Source organism: Lactuca virosa, chromosome 2 (genome assembly GCF_052849685.1).
Source record: "Lactuca virosa cultivar CGN04683 chromosome 2, Lactuca_virosa_CGN04683_v6, whole genome shotgun sequence".
NCBI classification, from domain to species: Eukaryota; Viridiplantae; Streptophyta; class Magnoliopsida; order Asterales; family Asteraceae; genus Lactuca; species Lactuca virosa.
Genome location: NC_136427.1, coordinates 190272249 through 190287472, shown reverse-complemented (window position 1 = coordinate 190287472; position 15224 = coordinate 190272249). Strand labels below are relative to the sequence as shown.

At 34.1% G+C, this 15224-nt stretch overlaps 1 protein-coding gene across 1 annotated transcript; it reads right to left on the bottom strand.

Annotated features, from left to right (window-relative positions):
* Positions 1–1430: 1430 nt before the first annotated feature.
* On the bottom strand, positions 1431–3981 carry LOC145158076 (uncharacterized). Its single transcript, XM_079077023.1, has 5 exons — positions 3692–3981; positions 2935–3650; positions 2098–2847; positions 1901–2019; positions 1431–1805 (listed from the first exon to the last, which is right to left on the bottom strand). Exons 1-5 carry the CDS (start codon positions 3979–3981, stop codon positions 1431–1433), a joined length of 2250 nt encoding a protein of 749 aa, XP_078933149.1.
* Between the last annotated feature and the right edge of the window lie 11243 nt (positions 3982–15224).

The window sequence follows — 15224 nt, the reverse complement described above, 5'->3', positions numbered from 1 at the left end:
TGGAAGACTGCATGACAAAACTTTGTCAGACGATGAAGAGTCAAATGAAGGCTGGTCAGAAGATGAGTTCACACACGGAATAAAAGCTTCAGACATCTTTTACGATATGCCTCCCATACCTGATTGTCCTGATCCTATTGTTGAACCGGACCATTTCACAGTTTAGGTCCAAATGATGATATGTTTGTTCGTCAAACGTATGATAACAAACAACAACTAATATTTTTTTTAAGTGTTACAGCAACCAGAGAAAAGTTTCAGTTTAAGACCAAACATTCTAACAAAGACCGTTACGAGGTATATTGTGAAATTGAGAACTGTAGTTGGCGTTTATATGCAAAATGCATTGATCTCACCGATGAATTTGAAATCACGACTTTCAACAACGTGCACACATGTTCGTCATTACAGATACACCCAAATCATAAGAACGCAAATAAAAAAGTCATGGGTACTATATTGCATGAGATTATGGGAAAAACTCGTTCCAAGGTTTGGAGGCCTAATGAAATATTAAGGGATTTGAATGCTTACTGGAAATCAATGTAAGTTACAAACAAGCTTGGCGTGCAAAACAATATGTTATGGAACTGTTGTTGGGATCCTCTGAAGAATGTTTTTCCAAACTTCCTATTTATTTTCACAATTTGAAGAGGCATAATCCCGGTACAGTGGCCTATATACAAACAGATTCTGAAGATTGTTTCGAGTGTTGTTTTTATGCCATTGGGAGCACGGTAAATCCAAAAAAACTTGTTGTTATTGAATATATACTTATTTGTAAAAAATGTAGAGTGTTTATGTGTTCCATTTAATATATTGCAGATACGAGCGGTCAACCGTTTTGTCGTAAAGTCGTAATTATGGATGGTGCCCATTTGAAGGGTGATTTTAAGGTAACCAATTGCATGCAGTAGCTATGGATGGGAACAACCAGATAGTGCCCCTTGCGCACGGAATATGCAAAAAAGAGAATGGTCTTACATGGACATGGTTTCTTGAAAAGTTGTATGAATGCGTTGGTGATTGTCAAGATTTGACGTTTGTAACCGATAGGGCCGATGCAATTCGGGTTAGTATTGAAAATGTTTTCCCACACGCTCATCATGGCGTGTGTGCTTTTCATCTACTAGGAAACATAATACACAGCAAGGTTGGAGAACTCGCTACTCGGCACCTGCTCGGCTGAGGGGGGAGTAGCGAGTACTCGGATGACTCGGGGAGTACTCGGGGAGTACTCGGATATGGTAAATCATGTAAAAAAATATTTTAAAGGAAATTATACATGTCAAATATCATAATTTAAAATATTAGTTGATTGAAATTCATTACAAAATTAGGTGAAATATCAACAAAAGATACATTTTGAAATGTTAAATTGTTTCAAAAATAGACACCATTCTTTAATATTAAATATTTAGATTAATCATTTAATCTTCCTCTTCCAACGTAGCTCCAATTTGTTCTTTGATGTTAACTCCATCCGATTCATGTTCAACATCTTCATTTAGTTCTTCTTCATCCTCCGACACATATTCTTCCTCATCAAGTTCTCTTAATCTAGAACTTCTACGATTTTGTAAAAACTCCTCGTCACCCATAGCTTCATCGGGCTCAACTTCATCCAACAATACATCATTTTCGACAATCCATTCTTGAGCCTCACTTGCATCTTTTGCTAAAAGTACTTCCATATCCTTAGTCTTTCTTTTCTTGTTATTTTCCATCAAATTTGCATTAAATTGAACAAAAACAAGATTGTTCAATTTTAACGTCTCTAATCTATTTCTTTTCTTTGTATGTACCTACAAATTTAAATAAGCAAAAAAAAAGTTTGATAAATATATAAGTTTTGAATAAACTACTTAAAAATTATAATTAAATTTAGTAAACTACCAACCCCTTCAAAAGTGCTCCAATTTCTTTCACACCCCGAAGAACTAGTTGTTAAAGAAAGTATCCTTGTAGCAATCTTTCTCAATTGTGGAGTTGAGGCACCATAAGCTACCCACCAATTCGCTACAAGTTGAAAAAAAACATTGTTAAATTTATTATTTTGGAATTTTATAAAATAAATACAATTTAAAAATATATTACCCGGATCAAATTTGTCGTTGTTCACCTCACATCCTTTAATTGCAATTTCTCGACTAAAATTTTCTTGTTTACCCATGTAAACCGGCAACTTAACCATCACAATATGGTTTTGGAAAGAATGATCTCCCGGATATATTGTATCGACAAAATCAACAATCGTATCGGTCACATCAATATCATTTTGGATCTCCGGATTCTTATAAAGATAATATGGATTTAAAAGGTAAGCCGTCACATGTAGGGTTGTATCAAGCCTACCTTTCATCTTTTTCGAAATGATATCCATAATAGGCTCATACGCTTTTTTATTGTTTCCCAAAGCATTAATAATTTCTTGTTTCGCATTTTGAATCTCACCATATACAAAACCCATTGATGGTTTTCGATCCGCATCAACCATCCGAAGAACTTTGACCAAAGGGGCAAAAACCTTTAAACATAATGTTACACCGGTCCAAAATGTGGCATTTACCACCGTGTCATATGTGGCTTTCCCTTTAACGGTGTTGCTAAGTCTACATGATTCCCATTCATCGCTTGTAAACATTTGTTTTAGTTGGGCCTTTTTATCGGCCAAACTTTGCAAAGTAAGAAATGCGGAAGCAAATCTCGTGACTCCCGGCCGCACAATATCTCTTTTCTTGGTAAAGTGTCTCATCATGGCCAAAGTTTTATGATGAGCATAAATAAACACCGTGAGTGTTTTTGCATGGTTGAGAATTTTCTTATACCTAGGTAGCCCGCCAATACCTTTTAAAATAAATAAAACGTTAATAATATTATTAAAAATTATTAAAGAACACTAAATTATAAACTTAGCACAATTAAAATGAATACCTTCAAGCATAAGATTGAGGGTATGTGTTGCACAAGATGTCCAAAAAATAGTTGGTCTTTTTTCCTTTAACAACTTGGCCGCTCCCATATTATTTGATGCATTGTCGGTCACAATTTGAACCACATTCTCGGGGCCAATTTCTTTGATGCAACTTTCAACATACTCATGTATGTGTGAGCTTGTGTGAGCTTCATCCGATGATTCTTTAGATGACAAAAAAACGGTCCCCATCTTTGAATTAACACATAAGTTCATGATAATCCTTCTCTTTCTATCGGACCATGCGTCCGTCATAATCGAGCATCCATTAGATTTCCATTCGTCTTTGTATGGTGTCAACAAATTTATTGTTCTTTCTACTTCTTTCTTTAAATATGTTTCTCCCATCTCATATATAGTTGGAGGTGGTACCCCACGTCCAAATTGGCCAACCGCCTCCAACATAATTTTGAAGCTATCCTTTTCAAAGGCATGAAAAGGAATGACACATTCATAGGCCCATCTACAAATATATTCTTTCACACGAATCATGTGTTCCTTACGAATAACATTTGACATATTTTCTTGTTTGCTCTTTCCCATGTTTGAAACATCTTGGGGGTTGATAGTGTTTGGAAACCGATCCATAGGCCCAAAAGAACGTTTAGCCTTCTTAGAGCCAAATGAATCTTCTATCAAATCATCATCGATGGTAATGGTTTCATTCTCACTACTTCTAATATTCACTTGTGCTCTTAAAGACTCATTTTCATATACCTTCCCCCTTTTTTTATTTTGGTTATCAAGAAGAGCATCTCTACATTTATTTGGTCATGTTTTGTGGCCTTTGGGCATGAAGAAACATTTCCCTTAATTTGTGCAATATGTTGTTTTAGTCTATTGATTCCCCCGCCCATCTCTTTATTACATAAAATGCATTTCACTCGCTCCAATTTCTTAGGATTCACACACACTGCATATTCCCATCCAGAATCATTTGATTTGCGTTTAACATTCTCTTGAGCTGCAGTTGATCCAGTAGACGGGGTTGTTGTGGTTGATGTCATTACTTTAGTTAGAAATCTATCTAACACAAAGTGAGTTAGTGAGTCTAAAACACACACATTGTTTTAGAAAAATAGAAAACAGGAAAAACAGGAAACAGAAAACAGGAAAAAAAATACATACAAACTGTGAACTAATATTGGAAATCTGAATTCTGAAATACATTCAAATATACAAAGTCACGTAAAGTGATAAAACAGAATAGCATACATACTATTAGTCTATTATACAAAAAACAGGAAAAAAAATACATACAAAGTTACAAACTGTGAAATCTGAATTCAAACAGGGACAATCAAATGCATATCCACTGCCACTTGTTTGTAGTAACCTCAGTCTCTACTCTAGTAAAGAAATCAAATACACTAAATACATACACTGAATCACTGATACACCTGTGTCCTGTAAAGAAATCACGAAATAGATACACTGATACACACCAAGTCAAAAACCAACAATCTTAAGGGAAAAATGAGGAACAAGGACAAAATTCTTGATGAAATACATAGTGGGAGTAACAGTAGGACATTGTGGGAGTTCTTAAATACAAAAAAACGAGCTATTGATGAAGAAATCTGAAATCGACAGTGAGATAGAGTAACAATACTGATATAGATCATTTGCTTTTGTAAATACTCAAATGTGAAATACATACGGTTATACAAACTCAAATACAAAAAAAAAAACAAGTTCTTGAAGAAGAAATCCAAAATCACCATAGAGAGATGCGGTAAGAGTGAAGAGAAAAAACCTTGATCACTACTGAGGATCTTGTCGGTCTACAATCGATCGCTGCCGCTGGTAGTATCACGACTCAGGAAGACATGAACACATTATTGCTAGTCGAACTGTAGAATAGAACCTCGATCGCTGCCGCTGGTAGTATCACAATTCGAGTAGAAGAGAAAGACAAGAGAGAGCATAGGAGGTCGAATTCTCCTAGAAAAGAGGGGGAACCAAATTTCGGAATGTCGCTTGTTTTTTAGGTTTTAGGGTAATTTTTTTAAAGTAAAAAAATAAGTTTTATGAGGTTGTCAATTTTTGCCCTCATTGACCGAATTTGAATTTGTTGACCGATTTTGACTTCTTGACCGAGTAGCCTGAGTAAGACCGAGTTGGAGCGAGGTTGACCGAGTTTTGACCAAGGTTGACCGAGTTTTGACCGATTTTGAGTTAGTCCGATTTTTTTTCCCGAGTTGACACTACTCCCATCAGTAAAGGTCCGATTCCGAGTACTCGGCCGAGTAGTCCGATTTTTGCAACACTGGTACACAGGTTTGGGAAAAATAATAAAACAAAAGTGTTGTTTTGGAGGCTTGTGAGAGCTTACAAAAGAAATGTATTTGAAGATTTGTGGTATAGATTTAGTTCTACTAGGCCGCAAGTAGCAACGTACCTAAGTGAAATTCCATGTGCTAAATGGACTAGAGCATATTCTCCGTCAAAATGGTACGATTACATGACCTCGAACAGTGTAGAGTCCATGAATGATTTATCTGTAGATGCAAGGAAGATGCCTATAATACCCCTTCTTGAGTTCTTGCGTCGTCTTTCACAGGAATGGTGTAACAAGCGTCGCATCGATGGAGGTATGACTTTCATTTGGAATTTAATTATGTCGAATAATAAGTTAATTATATATATATATATATATATATATATATATATATATATATATATATATATATATATATATATATATAGAGAGAGAGAGAGAGAGAGGTAAGTTAAATTGAGAACATGACAAAGGTTGAGAACGCGAGAAAATATCATGACCATCCAATTTCTTAGATATAGGGCTAATATGTAAGGGGCCATTTCTGTTAATATGAAAACTAAATATCTCAAAATGTAAATAAGAAAATACCGTAAAGGGTATTGAGGTAAATTCAAATGGCTTAATTAGGGTAAGTGTGAATAAGAAAATAACATAAATCTAATTTCCTTAAATTAGGCTTAATATCTTTAGTTTGTTATGACTTCTGCGTGTTTGGGAGACGACCTTTGTTCCTTGGCACATAATCTATCACCATCATCACCACCTGCGCTTATCTACTCCAACTTCTACTCCCCTGTTCAAGCTTTAGAACAAGATTGTCTCCATCTACAAACCACCGGTAATACACCGTCTTCAACCCTTCATGTTCATCTATTCACGCTTCCTTCCCCCTCTCTATGTATCGGTTTCCATCAAGTCCTAATATCCAGCAACAACTACCATTTTCGTTTAATCGAAACAAACCAGAGAAGGTAGAGATTGTGCAACAGATATACAAAAGAGGTATTGTGAGTCGGAGATAAAAGAAAACTAGAACAAAAAATATGCTTGTCTACTACTTCTGCGACATCAGAAGTTGATGGAGGCCATAGAGCCGACATCGGTGCAAGTTACGGTGACGAAGGCATCACGGTGGTCGGATTTTGGATCCGTAAAAAACAAGGTTCATCATTTTCTTATTATATAGAACGGAGGCTAAGGCTTCCCAGTCGGTGAAGAAACTCGATTATCCGATGAACCCTTCAATAAAACAGCTAAGCAGTTTCACAATTGAAGGTAAGATATGTTTAATAAGATACTTTAGGCATTAGGCTCTCAATTGTTCCCCTAGATGATTTGGTAGTCCGACTAATGTGGGATGCAATTTTCTATTCGAAGTCTCTATTCTATATAGCCAGTTTCATCTCTTTAGAGATGTCACATCTGACATGGATTCAATGTAATTGTGCAATAAAAAATGCACTTCACATATAATGAATAATTAGAACACACTTATTAAGAGGAACTTGAAAATATCAAATGCATTTATGTTATTGGGCTTGATACTTTGCAAGATTTGAAGTAATTTCGAACATTAGTGACTCATTAAAATTATTATTATTATTATTATTATTATTATTATTATTATTATTATTATTATTATTATTATTATTATTATTATATTCATATATAGTATAATTGTTAACATATGAAAATAAAATGGGAAAAACTTGTCAGGAGCAAAATACCAAATTCACTGTTACGTCGGTTTTCTCGTGATCTTGATGATTAGTCTTTTAAATGTCGTTAAATGATACCTTTAATCATTAATAAATATAACTACAATCGTAAATGAATAGAAAATACAAACATGATTCATTTAAGTTGAGTGGTACCTTTAATCATTAATAAATATAACATGTATTGCGGATTCATATAACTAACGAATTTACTTATATACAAGATTTCATTTATTGATAGGTTTTAAGTTCTATTCATACATGAATGTAGTATATATATTTTATTGTATGTACATTTTATTGCAACTTTTTATATAGACTATAGACTGATCAAATAAAAGGGTTGCTGCAATTTTGTAGGTGTCAATATTGTTTGTTTGACAAGCACGTGAATTTTAGAAGCCAACAAAAAACACAAGTTCATGTTAAAGCAACTCATTCCAAGTCAAGATATTGTGGAGATATTCAACACAAGAAAAAAAACCTATTAGAGCAAAACCAAAAACAATTATGTACTAATGAATAAAACTGAATTTAGTTTTATTCATTTAATAGCATAACAAGAGTATGAAATTATGAATAGAAGTGAATGTTATTTTATTCATTTATGAATAGAATTGTATGATTATATATTTGTTTAGGTAAATGCATGAAGATTGTAATCTATCAAAATGCTTAATGTTTATTTATTTATATAATCATTCATGATTAACATAACTAGTCCAACGGTATCCGATGTTGTCCTTCTCTTTGAAGTTGAGGGTTCAAGTCTCATTGTGGACATAGATGGAATAATTTAGGAGTAGTTTAGTATATATTTGTATTTGCTGTTCCAAAAAAAAAGATTAACATAACTAGATCAAAATCAATTATCATAAATTCTAAAAAAAAAAAAAACATTTTTTTGTACACTTTCATTCATTAACGAATAAAAAGGAAAATTATGAATGCATGTCATGTTTTATTACTTACTGCATAAAAAATGTATTTATATATTTTTTATTAATTTTTATTCTATCCAAAAAGAAATACATAAATATATTTAGCATAATATATTCTTAATAATGGCGATTTTTTTGTGTGTAAATGAGAGTTGAACTTAATTTATTAACACAACGTTTTTAATTAAATAATAAAAGAATTTTTTTGATATGTTACATCAAAATTAATGAAATTAATTAATGAAAATGGAAGTTACAAACAAACAATTTTATTTGTATTAAATGAAAATGTAATTTTCTTATAATGTCGTTACGTAACGAGTGGTCTACAATCGTTCTCGCGTTCTCAACCTTTTCATGTTCTCAATATAACCTCTCATTCATATATATATATATATATATATATATATATATATATATATATATATATATATATATATATATATATATATATATATATTCTTTACAGGGAAGCGTTTAATAGTGCTAACGGAGTGGGCTGGAAAAGTAGTTAGGAAAAATGAAGAGCGTACAACATGATGGTCCGTTTCAGGTGTTTCAGATGCAATATATCAAGTGCATGATTTCAAACATGGTGGCATAGTTCATCTGAGGCAAGAGACTTGTACATGCAAATATTGGGAAGTAACTGGTTTGCCTCGTGGTCATGTCATAATGGTTTTAAAGCACTTGAAAAAAACTAACTTTGGACATCTGACTATAGATGCTTACAAAATGGAAACGTACCGAAGTTCGTATGAGGAGGCGGTTTACCCCCTTCCATAACCGTATGATTGGGAGATTCCTGCTGAGATGATGGTTGTTAAACCCCCGATAATGGATACACATCAAGCTGGTAGACCGAAAAACAGAAATCGTATCTCGTCACAAGGTGAGGAACCTATAGTAAGAAGGTGTAGTAGATATGATAGTACAACCCATAATGCAGTAACTTGTCCGACATTGGTCCCAATGAAGCAAAAGAATCCTAAAAAAAGTAACTCGACGTCAGGTAGTAAGACAAAAGGGAAAGGGACGCAAGGGACACAAGGGACTCACGAGACGTTAGAGACGCACGAGACGCAAGAGACGTGCAGGACGCAAGGGACACAAAGAGAAGACTATTTTTCAACGTTTGATTTGAATGATTGATGTTGTATTTATAATTAATTATGTTATGTTTTGGAAGACGTTGATTGTGTACTTTGAAACGGGTAATAATATGATTATATTGGTGCATCATTACTAGTAGAGTAATAACTAAAACTCGAAGATAATACATACAACAAACCAAAAACACATAATAAACGTACAACAACAGTAATTAACTTAAGGGAATTGCAATGGATACTTTTCTCTCTCCATTGTTATATAGTCGTCCCTAATTCTTATTTTATCTTCAAAACGGTCCTTTTGCCGCCCAAGATCTATCATTTCTGCATCCTTCTCAGGTGGCCATTTTTCAGTCGTTTTGATAGTCTTCTTAGTCTTTTTTATCCATTCCTCGTGATCTTTGATTTTTTTTATTAATCTGTATCCTTTGCTCAACCTCTTTGCACTCTGGCACAATGAGGTCACGACGTTCAGTGAGAGCCCGAGATGACTCTTTATCTTTTTTTTGTTCTTCAGCCCATTGTAATTGTTGCAAAGTATCATCAGACATATACGACTCTCTCATGTTTGGTGATGGGGCAAGAAAAGGGTTGATCGGATCATAATAGTAACAATCAAGTTTGTTGCACGAGAAAATATAGAAATTTGAAGATGAACTCATATTAAATTTCAAAATAATTTGTAACTTTTTACCAAAAAATCAACGATCATCCATGACAATATATAGACCCTTCAACTCCGCAGAGAGGTGTTTGTCAGTCCGCAGAGCTGTTTGTCAGTCCACAGAGCTGTTTGTCAGTCCGCAGAGCTGTCTTTTCAGTCTGTAGAGCTGTTTTGTCAGTCCGTAGAGCTGTTAGTCAGTTCGCATACTGTTTGTCAAGTCGTTGTCATCCATACATTACAATTATTTATTAAAAGGTAAACACTATTTATTAAAAACTAAACAACGCCAATGGACCAAAAGTAAGGTTAACATAGAACTGAATACAAACTAATATTCGTTGTGATCCATACATTACAGTTCAAGTGAATTGTCATGGAGGTAAGACGACAACACTTTCAACTGGTATTTCCCAATGCATAAGGGTTGGAATAGGATTGATCGTCTCAGTTTGAAAACAATTTCGATAAACTGCGGCAGTTAACTTTAAATTTACCATTTGCTGTATTTCTACAATTTCAAGCCTTTGTAGTGATGCTATAGCATGCTCACAAGGTATACCGTAATTTTTTCATTTCCCGCAACTACTAATATCACGGTCTAATTGCACGGATACAGTGGTTAAATACTTACTCACTTCATATATGTCGCCGACAATATGCCTAACCCTACAACCATCGGAGTGGACAAATATTTTTTGAAGCACATTAAGTGCATAAGGGGTTAGAAGACCATGAAAATCCCCTGTGAAATGACTGAATCATAAAACAAAAGTTATGATGTCATAATGTATAATAACATATCATTTGACCATTTGAATGATGTCGTAATGTATAATTACCTCCGAATACAGCACGTTTGAACATACACTCCTTGCATCGAGTCATGGACCATTTGAATGATTGTTGTTATTGGTAACTCATGCCTGTTTGTTCTTATCCAATTGACAACATCGGGAATATCAATGAATTTAACATTGAAACGTACTTTAGGGAAAAAAGCTTGTACCCATTTTGCAATGGGAATATTGTCAAGCTATTCATTATCAATCCCATTCACCTCATTTTGTAAGTTGTTCAAACATGCATAAAAATCAGACATATTATACGCTTTACAAGTCTTCCAGAACAACTGCTCTACAACTGTATTGTTTCCGGTGGAAGCGCGTATTTTCTCAGCTATATTTTTACAACAATAGCCATGATATGAATCAGGGTAGACTCTCTGAACTGCAAAGTCTATGGAATCAGACAAATGGCTTATGAACCAACTTCCGTATTGTCACCTAAACATTCTTTAAGCCTCCTCATGAACCATAATGACTCGTCACAGTTTATCGTTCCCAAAGCAAACGCTATGAGAAGGGGTTCATGATTTCTATCTAAAGCAACCATAATGGACATGGATGTTACGTACGTCCCAATTAGAGGTACGTGACCAACGAATATGATTGGTGTCATAGACGTGAGAAACATACGAATCTGCAAGTAAAGATAAGAATATTAGCCATATAACAACTTCAAATAACAAAAAATTTACTATAAAGGATTACATACCACGCATCCCAATGCCACAAAACAAATTTGGAAAAGATTGTACTGATATTTCTTAATGCACGTGAAGGTGTTAGGATTGGTTCTTTGCAGATTATGAAAAAACAAATCGGTAGGTAGAGAAATTTTTTTTGAATACCTCATTGACTGAACTCATTTTCACAACTTTGCGTTTTTATTGTTAGTCGTACATCTTATTAGTAATGTTTATTTTTCTGTTTTTTTTTGTGTAATGTTTTTATGTTATTTGTAATGTTTATTTTGTTTGAATGTATCGTAATATTTGTTGGTGCATTATGTTTCAAAAAATAAAGGATAAATAACACAATAAAAACGCAAAAAAAACTCAACGATATTACAAATAAATAAAGCAATACAAAACACGGTACTAATTAAAAATACGGGAGATTTTTCAAAATATTCCAAGGGGCTTCATAGTCGAAACTCTCTCCATTGCTAATGAATTTGTATTCTTCTTTAGCCGCCTTCAAGATGTCTTCCTCAATATCATTCACACGTGCGTCTTCAATCTTCTTATAAAGATCGTTGAATAACACAACTTCTGTTTTCATTTCATACCATTTTGATGTGATGGTTTTCTATGGTGGTTTCAGCATCAGTGTTGAAGGTATTGGTTAAAAGGAGCCAAAACATTCTATCATCCAAACTGTTGTTCTCGTAGATATTAATATATGAACAAGTTAGAAGCAAATACTCCTCAACGGTCCATGGTTTTGAACCCATTGTAAAAGATACAAAGTAGATGACGTGACATAGATTAGATGAAATGATACACATTTTTGAGTCGTTTTATAGTGAAATGACAGTCCGCAGAAGTGACTCGGCACTCCATGAAACATATATAATAACAAAAATAAATAAAACACATATTTATATTAAACAAAATTACTAAAAGCAAGTATTTCATATTAATATATACAAAGTTCCTAAAATCAAGTTATATAGTATCCCAAATAATATTTGTCATCCTATTTCTATAGAGAAATCCCACATCTCTACATGGCTTATCAATCTTCACCGGTACCCCCGAAACAATCATTTCCATAAACATCAATACAAATACTCCACAATCCCCTCTATCAAGAATATATTCCTGTTGTGGCACGTCTACAATATCAATAAACTCCACAATTGCGTTGTCTTTGTGTCCATCAGGGAAATCGTTCCAGTACTCAATGACAACTAGCTCTGAGATAATACTATCCCAAAACTTGTGAATTCTCCACCAGTCAAGTACTTTGAGAAGAAATTCATAGATCGTGCTGAATCATAAATGTGTACTTTCCAGGTATCTAAATGTAGCACTGCCAAAAACTAATGGACACTAATAGGGAATAGAACCTACAAACAAAAAAAATTAAATAGTCGTAAATTCAGTAATATTATATCTTTATTACTTATTACGCAAATTTGGTCAAAGGCTGAATTTTAAGAGGTACAATCCCTTATTTCTTCATGTACAATGATTTTATGCTTTGAAATCTAATCCGGTCAATTTGAGTATATAAGGATAAGTAAGAACTCGGTAACATTAAGCACATTTTGAATTGGTCAAAGATGAACGGGTATTCCACATATTTTGCCAACTGAATCGGTCAAGTGAGAATGTTGGTCAAGTGAGAATGCTCGATTTTACCATCTATATCCACCATAAAAGAAACAGGAGGCTTGATTATGTTGTCAATGAAAGATCCATGTGGTTTTGTTCTTTTATTTTAGAAATCTGACATTTGTATGTTTGTTTGTTGTGCATCTTCAAGAACAGACAATATGATTTTCATCCGCGATCCATCTCTTCAGGTTTGATCTATCTCTCTCACCATAAGAAACCCTAATCAATTCGAACCCTGTATGTCTATTCCTCTTTAGTTCCTTCGCATCATCGTCTCAATGTTCTCCATTATGTGTTAACAAAACCACCACCACCACTCTCTTACCTAACCAGTGACCTCCACCAACACTCACGCGCCGCCGCTGCTTTCCCTCTCCGCCAAGAACGCAGTTGCGATTGATTTTACTCTCCGCCAAGGCTTACTTCGGCATGGGGGAGGTGGTTTGAGTTATTTTTTTCGATATGGGTTTTTATTTATCATCCTTTGCAGGAACAACTATTGTATTAGATTACTTAATGATTCAAAAGTTTTTTGAGATAAAACTTGGGAATGAAGTAGCAAAAAGATGCCTAAGATTCATTGACACCGCCACCAGGTGCTCTCTCCCTCTCTCTCTCTCATTGGATTTTGTTTGATTTCATGTTCAATTTCTTCTGTTTTGTTGCTGGCCCCTCTCTTGCATCGTCGATTCAGGTAAAGGACCTGACCCTGTTTCAATCTTCATCAATTGGTGGGTTTTTTTGTCCTATTTTAGATTTCAATTTACGCTTCTTATAATTACTATCTACAAAATCGAAAATAAATCTTTGATTTTCTTTGTCTTCCTTTTGGTTTTGGTTTGATTCTTGAATACCGATTGATTTCTTTTCATTTTTCCGGAATAAATTTGGTTTATTGTACACTTTTCCCTCCTCCCCTTTTCACCATTTCTAGATTTAAACTCCCCTATATCACCTCCACCCTGTTTCTTCTCTACCCAACAGCCGACGGCCACAACAATCGCGCCACCATGTCTTCCATACTACACGTAGCTGCCGCCAATTGCCTCCACTAGGATCTAAAGAGAATTTATGGATGATCACCATTCACTATGTAACATTGTAAGTTCTTCAAATTAATTCATGTTTTTTTTGTTTCATTTTATTTTGGTATCAAAATAGATCCAAAACAGGTGAAACCTAAGGATTTAAGCGTCGTCTCCCCCCCCCCCCCCCCCCCCAGATCCAGAATTTGGGTTTTTTGCTCTTAACTTTGTTTTCATTCTCTTATGCATATGAATTAAAAAGATGGGGTTGAATCATTTTTGTTTTCTAAATTACTTACATGCTTACCTGCATCTTTGATTTATGATACAGGTTGGCACAAGTAAATGTGCAGATGGTGGATTAAGGTATGTTTTCTTTGACTTTTTGATTTATATTTCCTGGAAATATGATTTTTTTTGAAGTAAGGCCCAATCAAAGCTTAGTAGCCTGCCCTGAATCTGTAGATGATGATAATCATGTTGCATGATGTCTAGAGGCTAATATCAGAGCTTCTAAACAAAAATGGTATTTTTCTTTGATAAATGTTACACAACTCTTTACATATTTGTTATTTTGATTTTAAGGTTGCAAGCTTTTTGTGTATATTTTTTGGCTTATTCAGTGAAACCCCACAAAAAGACCATATGGATCAAATTTATGGTGAGTTAAGTTGGGAGGCTTATGACTTCCTACTACCCTAGGAACTCAATCAGGTATGTTTACATTTTATTCCTATATATTTTTTGTTGGTTTTCATTTTGTAACATCTTTGGGTATTTTGTTCAGAAAAAAAAACAAATGGGTTAGAAATAAAGGGCAGTGTGGTCTTTTTTTGGTTAATGTCATATGTGATGGTTGTTGGTCGGCCTATATAAGTTATCCATACTCTGCTAGGCATGGGAAAGTTGGTGTGGTGCTCTGAATATGGTGCAAAAATAAGAACAAAGGGCATTATTGTCTTTTTTGGATTTTGTCAAGTGAGGAACCTCTTGGAGAAAACGCTTACCGAAGACCCAACAACATGTATAATTTTTGTTAATTATCTTATATTTTCATTCATAGTTTTAACATCTTAACTAATTGGTTACAAATATTGATGTCTAACGTATGAAATTCATAATATTCAGATTTTTATATTCCATTTGTCAAATATGGATTCCAAATTTGCTAATTTGTTCTCTGGTAGTTTCTTAAGGTTATATTTGTTATTTACATAATCAGCTAGCATGTTATTACTTCAGGTCGTCTTCAAATGTTAATGTGAGATGTTTTCTAAAGCATATTCTCACCCCCATTGCTGTTTTTTTTACATAATTGCTGT

Bases quoted from the DNA above. Each gene is read 5' to 3' on its own strand.
- LOC145158076 (XM_079077023.1), bottom strand. From the start codon at position 3,981: ATGACATCAACCACAACAACCCCGTCTACTGGATCAACTGCAGCTCAA. The intron at 2,848-2,934 runs GTATTCATTTTA...TTATTTTAAAAG, and splicing joins CCTCAATCTTATGCTTGAAG to GTATTGGCGGGCTACCTAGG. The intron at 1,806-1,900 runs GTTGGTAGTTTA...TTAAATTTGTAG, and splicing joins ATTGGAGCACTTTTGAAGGG to GTACATACAAAGAAAAGAAA.